The 14,180-nt window shown below is 41.3% G+C and overlaps 1 protein-coding gene across 1 annotated transcript in view; it reads left to right on the forward strand.

Annotated features, from left to right (window-relative positions):
• Positions 1–1,182: 1,182 nt before the first annotated feature.
• LOC108785741 (protocadherin gamma-C5-like) overlaps positions 1,183–14,180 on the forward strand; it is a gene marked incomplete at its 3' end in the record, with an annotated part of 47,867 nt that continues 34,869 nt past the window's right edge. The window contains exon 1 of the mRNA XM_018554873.1: positions 1,183–3,800. Coding sequence (XP_018410375.1) covers positions 1,356–3,800 — 2,445 coding nt within the window. The remainder of the gene's footprint in view (positions 3,801–14,180) is intronic.

Genomic DNA, 14,180 nt, shown 5'->3' on the forward strand with positions numbered 1-14,180 from the left:
CCTTTGTTTCCTTCCCCCTCTTGCAGTGAATGGCTGGATCACTCCCCTCCTCTTCTTTTCTTGTCATTTACACTGCTATAGAATAGCTACTCCAGGGGCGAGAAGCACAATTTCTGTTTGAGAAGACCAGTAAAGGATTCAATCAGCCCTCCACACAATCACAGGATTTTACTCCCCAAACTGCATGTGTGTTTGTTGCTTGCATTCTCTGGATTGTTTCTGGACTATAATATAAAGGATATGAACAAAAGTGGCAAGTATGATTGTTTGCTTACGTACCAAGTAAATGACTAATGCCTAAGTACTATTTTGCAAAATTTCCTGTGCTAACAAATAGGTGTTTTTTTGTAGCTGTTTTGTAGAAACTTTAATCACTGCAAGCAACAAACACATCCATAACATTATTTCTGAATCTTACATGGAAATTTTAGGCTCAACAAACATAACACCATTTTTTTTTAAAGAAGAGTGCATTACACAGCTGTTAATAGTGTATAAATTATTCCAAATGAACAATATACTGTGCTATTACTGTTATAATGTGTTGTTTATGTCTTGCCTATTCTTAGTGTCACACTAGTGTAAGCGAATGAGGACCTGATGTTTTCCGATTTAAAATAAAATCTGTTAGGCTGACACTTGCTAATATATTACAATGCTATATTAATTAGCTCTCTGTGCTAGAACGGCAGATTGTGTTGTGGGAGTAATGTTTTCTTCTGTTTCCAAAACAAATTGTAAATGATGAAAACCCACATTCCAGCTCAGATTCTTGTCATTTGTCACCGTTTGGCTGTAACTGTTGTCCCTTTGTCCATGGAATATAGTTATAGACTAATTTATTGGAGTAGCTCTATTTGATATAGATCACAGATTGTCTTAGATCAATGCTAGCTGTTCAATAAACTCCTAGGGATTCAGGGAAGTGTTGCATTTATTTTGGCAAGTAAGGAGTTACAGTATGGAATAGTCCAACATAAATGTCATATTTTTTAATTGTCTTGCTTATTCAGCGACACAATGAGAACAGGTAGCGTTGAAATTTAAATTTGTTCCTCTTAAACGACGGTAACTTATTTTAATACAGGGAGCATATTTTTCTGGCTGGTGATTGGATACACTAAAACATATCTTGAGCCAATGCAGTGCTGCATACAATTCAATGGCTGCTATGTACTCGCTCCTCCTTCGTTTCCTTTCTGTTGCCAGCTAGATTTTACCGTAGTCTCTCTGCCTGATGGAAAAAGAAATGACAAAACAACGTCGATTGCATCCTTCTTTTTTCCTTAAGGATTAACCGCTCGGTGATCAAGATGTGCTGAAGGGGAAAAAGGGACATACCAGGCATTTTTGCAATGATTCATCCAGCAGGTTACCGTGTTTTGCATGTAGGATTACTGCATCTCTTTCCTTTGTGGCTGCTTGTAAACCTTACATATGCACAGTTCCGGTACTCTATCCCCGAGGAGCTGAACAGGGGAGAAATTGTTGGGAATATCGCTAAGGATCTTGGAACAGATGTGGCCAAACTAGTAGCTGCTAATCTCCAGGTACTTTCCGATTCTGATTCCCAATATTTCTCTGTAAATGTAAACAATGGAGCCATATTGGTGAATGACAGAATAGATCGAGAGCTGCTTTGTGGACAGAGTGTTTCATGTATATTAAATCTGAAATTTGCTATAGAGAATCCAGTGGAAGTATACAGGATTGAGGTGGAAATATTAGACATTAATGATAATTCCCCTCGATTCCAGAGTGAAGAGCTGACTTTAAAAATAAATGAGTTGGCATCCCCTGGTGCTAGGTTTCTTATTCCAAATGCACAAGACCCAGATATAGGCTCTAATGCTTTGCAGGAATACCATCTCAGCCCCAGTGAAAATTTTGCTCTGATTGTGAAAAAGCGGGCTGATGGTAGTAAATTTCCAGAGTTAGTTTTAGAAAAGGCTCTAGATAGAGAACAGACAGCTGTCCACCACCTAGTACTGAAAGCAGAAGATGGTGGAGTTCCATGTAGGTCAAGCACCATGCAGATCACTATCATTGTCCTGGATGCTAATGATAATCACCCAGCATTCGATCAGCCTTCTTATAATGTCCAGCTGAAAGAAAACGCCCCCAAAAACTCTTTAGTCATTAAACTTAATGCAACAGACCTAGATGAAGGGCCTAATGGAGAGATTGAATACTTTTTTAGCAGTCACAATTCTGATGCCTTAAGCAATATTTTTCAGCTTAATTCAGAGATAGGTGAAATACGTGTACTTGGAAATTTGGATTTTGAAGAGATTTCAGTGTATGAGATTGACATTGAAGCTAGAGATAAGGGAAGTCCTATTATGGAAGAACATTGCAGTGTAATTGTCCATATTATTGATGTAAATGACAATACTCCTGAGATGACTATAAGTGCATTTTCTAGCTCAGTTCCAGAGGACTCACCACCTGGGACAGTAGTTGCTGTCATAACTATAAAAGACAAAGATCATGGTGATAACGGAAGGGTGCAATGCCAAGTTGATAAAAACCTTCCATTCACTGTGAGGGAAGACTTTGAGCACCAGTTTTCATTAATAACAAGTGATCATTTGGACCGTGAAAGTGTTTCTGAATACCATATAACTATAACTGCAAAGGATATGGGTAATCCCCCCCTTTCTACAGTAAAAGTCATATCAGTTGTAGTTTCTGATGTGAATGACAACACTCCCCAGTTTGTTGAACCAGTTTATGAGGTCTTCGTGGAGGAGAATAATAAAGCTGGTGAGTTACTTTGTACTGTTTCAGCTACAGACCCAGATTTGGATCAAAATTCACGGCTTTCTTATTCCATCTTACAAAATCCGAAAGATGACTATGGTAGCACATCTCATATATACATCAACTCTGAAAATGGACAGGTCTACCTAAAATTTCCTTTGGATTATGAAAGGATCAACTATTTCCAGTTCCAAATAGAAGTTTCTGACGCTGGCACCCCGCCTCTTAAAAATAAGACTGTTGTGCATGTTTTTGTTCTTGATCAAAATGATAATTCTCCAGTGGTTGTCTTTCCTGTAGTCGGAGCTAATTCAGTTGCCCAGTGTAAGATCCCACGTTCCACTGGTCCAAATGTTATGGTAAGCAAAATATCTGCTGTAGACCATGACTCAGGTCGAAATGCTTGGCTTTCCTACAATTTACTTGAAGCAACGGATCCCACCCTCTTCAGTATTGTGATGAGAACTGGTGAAATAAAAACTAAACGTGCTATTCAAGACATTGATCCTACTCTACATGAGATTCTTTTGTTGGTAAAAGATTCTGGAGAACCCTGCTTATCCACTTCAGTTACAGTAATGATGACCCTAGAAGACAAAGACCTAGAGGTGTCACAAGGTGTTAAGGACCACTCTAAAAAAAGGAATATCTCTAGTCTTACTTTGTACTTGATTGTTTGTTTAATTGTCATTTCTGTCATCTCATTAATTGGTTTGGCAGCCCTTGGAATTAAAATTCACAAGTGCGAAAACAAGAATTTCCCCCTTTGTTGCCGACAAAGTCAAAAGAAAGCAGTGGTGGCAGGATCTAAGCTGCATGGAACTTTTCAGCTTCACCCAAGCCTTTGTAACACTATAATAGGTGTCCGAGTGGATTGTGCTGGAAATATCCCATCTAATCGAAGGGTCAGAACATGTTTCTCCCCAGTCTCAGATATTAGTGAGTTTATGTTTATGAGGCCACCTCATGTCACAGCTAGCTCCTCCTCCCCGGGGATACTGGTTCCAGATCCTAACTTCTCCATTGCTTCCAATGAGGTGAGCTCCCAGAATTTGCCATTACTTGAAACCAAAGTCAAACAAGATGAATGTCATTAAATTTTCAATTTCATCTTTCATGGCATCTGTGAGCGGTGTGGTGAGCATATTTACAGCACATTTCTTTCATCACAGGTCATTACGCCATACTGTCCACTTTATACGAAGAAAAAAAAAACATTTTTACATTTACTTTCATAGGGGAGATAAATTGTTTAGAGTAGAAGAAAGTGGTCTTGACAGCAATACACTACAAAAATACATTTGAAGCTACTAACATCCTTAACTATCTACTTAAGGACTGAATAAGCAGAATATGACTAACCTAAGCAGCGACAAGGCCTACAAATGTTATTAATTAACTATTTTTCTCTGCAGCTTTTAGGAACACCCCACATAACAATTTTGGTTAGAGGTCAAGGATATAAGAATTGCCTGAATTTACTTATTCTCAGTCTTTATCAAGATCAGATTGTCATGTCTAAGGATGTCAGTACCGCTGCTACAGATGTGCATATCATTTTCAGTTTTTTTTTCCTTACTCTCCACCCAATATTGTTTATATAACAGAATATATGAGTAGTACATAGTAGAATATATAGTGCTATTAAAATGTAGCTGCAGGCATCCCATTATTTATAAAGTGCTTATGGATATCATTAAGGATTTGCAACAGTTTACATGACTTTTGTGGTTATACATCAGATAATAATCCCATCGCCATGTTTAAGCCCAAACTTTTTAATAACTGCTTAAGTGTAAAAGTGCCTCGATCAGTGCTAAAATATACACTAATAGGTCTAAAGATTTAGATCATACATAACATGTTCCCTTTAAAATAATTTTCCTTAAATAAGTAATTGTTTTACTTTTTAATCCTGCACACACTGCTCCCAGACATTTAGTACTAGGCAATTCATTAATAAACAATATAGATGCCTATGGTAAATACTCCTACTGTAGGTTTATGAATATTCAGCCCAAGGAAGTCCCTATGCAGTAAAATTCAGCTGCCCTTAGAGATAAATGTATATCCAACTGCGAAAAAAAACTGATTCCTATGGACAATAATACTTGCCAAGATGTGTTCTAGACCTAGCCTTTTCACAGTGGATTATCTGGAATATATTACTTGAGAAATCTTTTACTTCTAAGACGGATGAAGGTCCATCAAACATTGTCAGGTTTTTGGATCCTGACTAATCAACTGACTTGATGTGTCATCTTTTAATAAACTTGCCGCACTTTCATAGATTGCCTTAAAGTTGATATTGTTTTGGACAAAACAGAGACTTTTGGGGAGTACACACCAGCAAAAACGTCATAATTACAGTGTAATCAAGGAGACGTTCTGAAATACACTGACATAAGATTTAGTCTGCTTTTGCAGACACATCTTTATATCCATTTATACCGATGGAGACTTGTTTGTAAAGTTTTTAGTGAGTCCTGATTAACATGCAAGCATCTTTTGAAGACCATACGATGGGGTAAGAACTGTCATGACTCATGAAATACTTATTTTGACATTTTTGGTCATGCAAAAAAACATTTCATTTTGTGCAAACATTTTACATTCATAATAAAGCATTTTTCATATTTTATTTGTGTCAATGAGTGTGTGAAACATTCTTTTTCTCATCTTGTTTTACACCTTTCCAAAACATGCTATTATAATTCATAATGATGGTTTAAACAGGTCATAAACAAAAGTGGTGTACCATTTTGGTCAGGGCAGCCACTTTGTGTGTTAACGAAGATTTTGTTAAAAGGATACCACTAAAAAACAGTATTTAACTGAAGATGGTTCTAGAAATGTCAAGTTTAATGTTTCAGTGACATCATACATTTCTCCCAGTAAACATTTAGGCTACATTTTCGATGATATTTTGGTCACAAAATGGCTGCCCCTACTATATAATTGCCACAAATGTGTTAAATGTGTACAATTTAAATGTATGTTTACATCTTTTTTAAAAGTTAGGAAAAATAATTGAATTTCTACCTATAGAAATTCAGCTCTCACCACCATATACACAGTGGCAAGAAGGAAATGGGCAGGGATTTATAAAATGATATTGATTGCTTTAACCTACACATACAAAACAGCATTTTAGCAAAGACTAGTACTTGTGGCTGGAGCATTTCCTACAGTTGACTAAGAGCTCTCTGTTAAAAGTATTGCAACATGCCACGAGGTTCAAACTTCTGAAGTTATGTTCTTCGTCTTGCAATAGCTGGCTGCATGGTGAAGTAAAAGTTAACCTGTCCTTCCTGCAGTATTTGCAGCAAAACAAATTTAACAATGTGGTGGGCAGACAATAACTGAATTGTGTAAAGGGTGTTGACTGTGCAAGTTCTAATTCAAGCGTCAGCTGGAGGAAGAATTCCTTCTTTTCCATATTATTTTTCATCTTCTCATTGAAATCAGACTTGTTAGCTTATTAATACACCTACAGCAAACAAACTACCCTATAGTTGTTTTCAAGTGTACATGTGGCCAGACTATGGACATTCAATTGTTTTTCATATTCTTAACAAGCAATAAATACTCTTTAAAACAAGCCCTCAACGTCTTCTGTAGCTGCAAGCACCGAGGAGCAATACATCCTCAAAATTCCCAGTGGAAGTACTTCTCTCAGCAGCTCTGGTTCCTCCTCCCAGCAGTTACTTGGCAGATTTTCAGCCTTCTAATGTAAACACAGAGCAGCGGCTCTTCCGGTTAGAAGGGTGACTGGAGCTGCTTAGAGAACGACTTCGACAACTTCAGTGCTTCTTTTGTGAACTCTGAGGAACAATTGCACCACTGAGCCTGCAGCTATAGAGGTTAGTAAGGACTTGTTGTTATGACGGTGTAAATACTTCAATGTGTGCTAACTGGTTCCCGTCACGCAGGAAATTAGTTTGCTACATCAGCTCCTGGTATTGACATTTTTTATGATCTCCCTACCATGGTTTCCTCACATATGAAAATGTAGAGCTTCCACAGTTGCTCTTCCTTATGCAAAGGCTTCCATTAGCCCCTATATGTGCAGGAACACCATGCAAAAACCTAGAGATCAAGGGTGTGTTTACCATAAGACAAGAAGAGTATTTTCTAAATATTTTAACTGGGGTTAGGGGGTATGCTATGACCATTCGAATGTCACTGAAATTGTAGAAGTGGTAGAGCTGACAATAGGGGCAACTAGCTGAAGGATTTTTACAGCCCCTCTAGAAGAGGAATTGCAATGCCCCTATCATAATTTGGAATAGGATAATGTAATATGTTGGGACAAAACAATATCAAAGTGATAGATGCATAAAATAAGGAAAGAAATCACAATTCCAGTTTTAAGTGAAGTCTGCATGTTTATTCAATTTTAATTATACTGAAAAACTCTTTTACTTTTAAACACCCAAAGCCAGGGGTGGGGTGTCCCTAGGTCCCTAGCCGTCTTGCTCCCTAAGGGGGGGGCAGTGCTGGTGGTGTATGTTGGGGGGGGTGCTGGGGGGTGCTGGTGGTGCACACTAAAGGGGGGAGGTGTATCATCTCACCCCAGTTCTGGCACTGGCTCTAGCGCCCCTCCCAGCTCACTGACATTACTACTTGCCAGGATCTGGGCGGAACACTGGACAGAGCATCCAAGTTTGCTAAGAGCTGGGCGGGAAGATGTGTATGGCCCTTACACATCTTCACGCCCGTCTCTTAGCAACCTAGGATGCTCTGGCCGGAAAGGGGGCGGCAGACACATGGAAAACATTATGCAGCAGAGCTCTGCCTGACGTTCCCCCACATGACCCAAAGAGATGCTCAGGCTGCCTCATTATAGGGATGGCCCTGCCCAAAGCATATAATTTTCTATCTTTTTACAGCAATTAAGTAAAAAAGTAAACCCTAGTTCCTCTATTAGCCAATGGCACTTCCTTTAGGAGGGTGACAACACTTACTGCCCACTGGCATTGTCACCCTTAGATGAGCAGTACTGTAGTTGTGATGCACAACATTTCCATCTCCTGCAATCTTGTTCAGCAAGTGAACGTCCTCTGTCTGGCTCTGGAAGGAGCAGCTTTGTTGGTCTCTATACCTAGCATTAGGAGTTGCCATTGACATCAGTGGAAATTACATTTACCTGCAGCCATACTCCACCCCGGTCACATAACTGGTTTACAAACCTTAAAAGAGAAATATGGGGTAACCTTTTTATCCCATAGTTCTCTTTAGGGTCATGGGGGGACATATACTAACATCCTCCAGGTTGATTGATAGCGGGCTCTGCCTATCTAGAGGCAGAGCCAGCTCTGCCCGTCCCCTCCCCCATCCGTTTCTAGAGTCAGCGTTGGAGGATCGGAGAGGGGCGGGGGGAATCCCTGCGGGGAGCGGTGATTGACAGTTAGCACTCTCTGCAAGGAGATGATCGGGAAGTGAGCGACAGTATGTTAGTTTACGTCCTGATCAATAGAGCTGACGTGTGACAGTTTCATTGTCACCGGTCGTCTCTAACTATGAGGATGAGTGTAAATCACTCACCTCATAGTTCTCCTGTAAAGCTGAACTGTAGGATAAGCAAATATTGTCTAAATACAAGAGACATGTGTGTTCTTATTTGAATCTTGGTGTGATTTGTGTCTTTCTTCCAGATCTTTGCAGTAATCCTTTGCGAATCCATGCCTTTGTGCAGGAGCTTCCTGCAATGAGACCAGTCACTGCTGCTCTTTCTCCTTGCATAGTGGGTGGACCTGCTAGGTCTATGCCAGGGCTCTGCTATCTGCTATGTGCAAACCAGTGATGATGTCAGCAGTACTTTTACAAGGTAGTATCTGGGTTTGCAAAAGGATTTGATGCATACTAAATGGATTTATATTCTTTGCGGCTATTGAGGCATTTGACTCAAAGTTTTTGTGCCTGGAGTTCAGCTTTAATGACAACATTAAAATGCTTTAGTGTTAAGTAGTCAAGGGTGTGAGTGATTACAGCATCCTTAAAGTACAACTAAAGGCTCATGTAGTAAGATCCAGTTGCTATCTTGCAATAACACATTCATGCAACACTGTAAAAAGGTGCAACGCACTTGCGGTGTCATTACTTGTTAATGGCACGCGAAACGAGGCCAGTAAAATGTGCACTTTTTCCCCGAGCATGGCTGTGCGGGAAGAAAATGCACACAAACGCATGGGAAAAAGTGAGACGGTTGCAGCTAGAATTGCTGCATGAGCTACTTTGCCGCATTTGTTGCGCATGTGGCAGCCCATTGATTGAATGGACTGATGAGCGGCATCGGCGGTAAAGACGCACACTTTGCGAAGTGAATGGGGCTTGAATTTTTTTTTGCAACCAAGGCAGTGGGCTGGACTAGTAGCCAGGTGCTGATTGGCAAGCTATAGAACTATGTTATGAATCAGCAGTGACAATGTTGAAAGCGGAGTCATTAATGCATGCAGGCACAGACAACATCCATGTGGCAAATCTGCTCTGAATTCCAAAATACATGTTTTTTAATGGGAGGTTAGAGTTCCACTGTAATTATGATTTCAGATACATAAACTTAAATATAAACATCTAGGAACAAATTAAAGAGTTTATGAGCATTAAAGTTACCGATTTTTAAAGAGACACCTTGCCCATTCAAGGCAAAGCCTTTGCAAAGGGGTCTCCCGACCCAATATTACTAACCTTTCTAGCACTCCGCTGACACTCCTTCCTCCTTCACAGCCAGCACTAAAATCCCCAGTGTTGGCTGATGTCAGATGAAAAAAATGACCTACCTTCACTATTTTTGACAATGTAGCACACCACAAGGCATAAAGTATTCACATCTTTGTGCTGTGGCATTTTGCAGGTTAATTTTTTTTTTATTATCACATATGTATATATTAGGTACCAATCAGAACAAATAGCAATGCACTGCAATGTACATACTATATACCTGCACATTTTTGTATGCTGCAGTAAGCAAACCTTGGGCCCCATTCACACAGAGCTTTGGCTGCGGCAGATTCTTGTAGCAGGAATCCCAGCTGGGTCTGTACAGATGCCGTCACTGAGCCCGTTCAAGTTAATGACAGGCTGACAGCAGCCGCATCTGTCAGCGACAGTACGCATGTAACCATACATGGAATGATTACCTATGCTTCAAGATAGATGATTGTCCCTGAATGCATTCTGTCTGTGTCCAGGGACAATCATCTATCCCCGAACCGCTGGTAATCATTCCATGTACAACTGCTTGCATCCAGGAACCATCATCTATCCTGAACCGCAGGTAATCATTCCATGTACAACTGCTTGCATCCAGGGACCATCATCTATCCCGGACCGCTGGTAATCATTCCATGTACAACTGCTTGCATCCAGGAACCATCATCTATCCTGAACCGCAGGTAATCATTCCATGTACAACTGCTTGCATCCAGGGACAATCATCTATCTCGAACCGCAGGTAATCATTCCACATATGACAGAGTGCATCCAAGGACAATCATCTATACCGAAACGCAGGTAATCATTCCATATAGGACAGAGTGCATCCAGGGACAATCATCTATCTCGAACCGCAGGTAATCATTCCACATATGACAGAGTGCATCCAAGGACAATCATCTATACCGAAACGCAGGTAATCATTCCATATAGGACAGAGTGCATCCAGGGACAATCATCTATCCCGAACCACAGGTAATCGTTCCATGTATGACAGAGTGCATCCAGTGACAAACATCTATACCAGTGGTTCTCAACCTGTGTAACCTCAGGACCCACATTTGTCCTTGGTCATTTGGTTGTGGCCCAAGTCGCACTGCAATGGGATGCATGGCATTGGATTACGTTTGGGTGCAGACGATCGGACTGTGTGCGGGAGATGTGTTTGGGGTGTCATTCAAATTCATGGCAACGCAACACACCTTCCACACCAGAACGTGCAGTAGGTGCAATTGTGTGGTAAAGTGCATTAATCTCATTGGGACTGTGCAATTAACACGCTGTACTAGTGTGAACGGACCCTCAAAAACACTGACAGAAACACAACCACACAACCACAGACACAATCTCACACACTAAGAAATTCTCGCACACACATACACACTCCCCTCCAAACAATGTAAAAACATTTTTTAAGGCCCACCCAGTTTCCCTTCCTTATGAGAACTGGAGTGGATCCTCAGCTTGGGATCAAGTGTGTGCTGCTGTGCTGTGACGAAACTCCCTCCATATGTGCATTGCTTGTACAGCTGCCTTGCACGCCCTGTAGAGATGCTGGGAGCCAGAATGTGAAGTCAGTCAAGGCACCTCTACAGGGCACATTTAGGAGCTGTAAGCAATGCACATATAGACGGAGCTCCCTTATGGCCATACTTTGGCATGCCATCCCCACCTCAAGCTGATATACAGGGTCAGGCAACATATTTTGAATGGCTGCTGGGCATGAGAACTGACGGTGCTGCGCTAGGGGGAGGCTGAGGAGTCTGTCACTTACAGGGTTATTCACTCAGCTGCCGAAGGCAGCCGAGTGAATAGCCCAACTGAAGTGAACAGAGCTGTACAATGTTCGGCTATTCACTCCGGCTCAGTATGGCTGATTTCAGCTGTACATCGGCTGCAATCAGCCGTATATTGGCTGCCTTTGGTTTCGGCTGAGCCGAAGTGCAGAGGGACTTCGACTCAGCTGATCCTACATCTGAATCGGCTGAGCCGAAGCTCCGGCAGCTCGCTCGCTGCCGTTCACCCCTATTTACATAGCAGCATTCGGCTCGGCTATTCTGCTCTGTACCTCTGAGGTACCGAGCAGAATAGCAAATAAGTGAGAAGAGTTTTAAAAAAAGAATTAAAAAAATATGTTTAAATGTAAATAAATTGGAAAATGAAAAAAATAAAGATATTTTAATGAGAAAAAACGATTGGGCGGAGCTAACAGTGACAGCTAGCTAAAGTAAATAACCCTACAGAAGCCCTTCGGTTCAATTGAACCAAAGGGCTCCGGCGGCCGAGGAGAGACACAGGATCAGACGAAGCTATGGCTGGATCCTTCGGCTCTTTCGTGAATAACCCCCCTAGAAAAGTGGAAGGCATGTGGCGACCCACTGAACATGGGGTTATGACCCACTGAACATGGGGTCACGGCCCACTTTTGGGTCACGACCCACCAGTTGAGAACTAAGGATCTATACCGAACCGCCTGTAATCATTCCATGTATGACAGAGTGCATCCAGGGACAATCATCTATCCTGAACCACAGATAATCATGCCATGTATGACAGAGTGCATCCAGGGACAACCATCTATCCTGAACCACAGATAATCATGCCATGTATGACAGAGTGCATCCAGGGACAACCATCTATCCTGAACCACAGATAATCATGCCATGTATGACAGAGTGCATCCAGGGACAACCATCTATACTGAACTGCATGTAATAATTCCATGTATGTCTGCCTGCGTCCAGGGATAATTATCTATCCTGAACCGCAGGTAATCATTCCTTGTACAAATGTCTGCGTCCAGGGACGATCATCTATCCCGAACTGCAGGTGTTCAATGTAGAAATGGGCAATTTGTTTTGTTTCTTTTGTTAATTTCTGTAAATTCGTACATTCGGATGCATCCAAATTTCCGAACAATAGAAATAACGAATCTGAATGAATCCAAATGATATTATTGGAGGGTGCTTTTTCCGGGGGGGGAACCAGGGCCTCTTACCCACAACCCTGACCTGGTGGTTGTGGAGGTCTGTGTGCAGGGGGGCTCATCTGCATCTGGGTGACCCCTTTCATAAAGGGGTCACCCAGATGCCACGCCCTCCACTTTGTTAATGAGTAAGGGGTACTTTTACCCCTACTCATTCACTAAAGAGATAAATAAAATGTAAATAAACACACCACACCTTAGCAAAAATTCCTTTAATTGAACAAAAAACTAATTTTTGATAATTCATATATTTAAAATACATTTTAAAAATGTCCCAAGAAGTCATTCCAACGTCAGCCAACAACTGAAAAAAAACCAGAAAGAACTCCCTGATGCTATGTTTACATCGGGCAGTGCACACAAATAAAAAAAAGCCTGCTATTGGCTATTTAAAATTGATATACCCAATAGCAGGCTGGCTAATGCTCTGCCCACTGCCTGGTGTCAGTCACAGAGGAAAGGTCCTGAGAGATAACTTTCTCTCTCAGGTTCGCTTCTCTGGGACTGACAGAAGGCAGTGGGAGGCAGCCATTCTGCTATTGGCTATTTTAAAGTGCAATAGCAAGCTGGCTATTGCTCCACCCCCTGCCTTCTGTCAGTCCCAGAGGAGTGGACCTGAGAGAGAAAGTTTTCTTTCAGTTCCGCTTCTCTGCTCTGATTGACAAAAGGCAGTGGGTGGAGCAAAAGCCATTCTGTTATTGACTTTTGCAATTTAAAATAGCCAATAACAAAATGGCTATTGCTCCTGCAGAGGAAAGTTCTCTCTCAGGTCCGCTCCTCTGTGGCGGACATCAGGCAGTGGGCGGAGCATTAGTCAGCCTGCTATTGGCTATTTCAATTTTAAATGTGTTTATTTCTGCCCACTGCCTAATGTAAAAATTGCATCGTTGAGTTGTGTTTTTTTTTTGGGGGGGGGGGGTTCAATTGTTGGACAAGGCTGGAATGACTTTATGGGACTTTTTACATTTATTTTAAATAAAGGAAGTATCAAAAATTTGTGTTCTGTTTTTTGTTCCATCAAATTTTTTCTAAGGTGTTGTGTGTTTATTTAGATTTTATTTAACCCTTTATCGAATGAGTAGGGGTACCCTTTGTATCTGGGTGCCCCCTTTATGAAAGGAGGTACCCAGATGCAGATGAGCCCCTCTGCCCACAGACCTCTACAACCAGTGGGTCAGGGTTGTGGGGAAGAGGCCCTTGTCCCCATCGGGACAAGGTGCTTTTCCAGGGGGTCCCCTGAATGGATTGCCGGGGAACCGCGTGCTGGGTTTTTTTTTAACGTCAGGGGTCCCCCATAACATTCCCAAAAGGGTCTGGTATGAATGGGGGGGGGGGGCTGTTGTTTTTTGTGTGTGGTGTCAGAAATTAAAAAGAAACAAAGTAAACATGTAATGTCACTTTTCTGCAACAAATTTTAGTTCATAATGATCATTTAACTTATCAGAATTACGAAATTTGGATACACACGAATCAAACTGGTGATACGAATTGATCCTGAATCCCAAAAAACAAAATAACGAAATATTCAAAACGAAACAAATCTACACTAAACTATTTTTTTGCTGGCTTACATGTCTAGTTCCATGTACAACTGCCTGCGTCCAGGGACAATCATCTATCCTGAACCGCAGGTAAATTTTTAATGTACATATGCCTGCGTCCAGGGACAATTATCTATTCCCGAGACAATCTATATATCCCGGACCACAGGTAA

Source organism: Nanorana parkeri, unplaced genomic scaffold, assembly GCF_000935625.1.
Source record: "Nanorana parkeri isolate BGI_ZX_2015 unplaced genomic scaffold, ASM93562v1 scaffold176, whole genome shotgun sequence".
NCBI lineage: Eukaryota > Metazoa > Chordata > Amphibia > Anura > Dicroglossidae > Nanorana > Nanorana parkeri.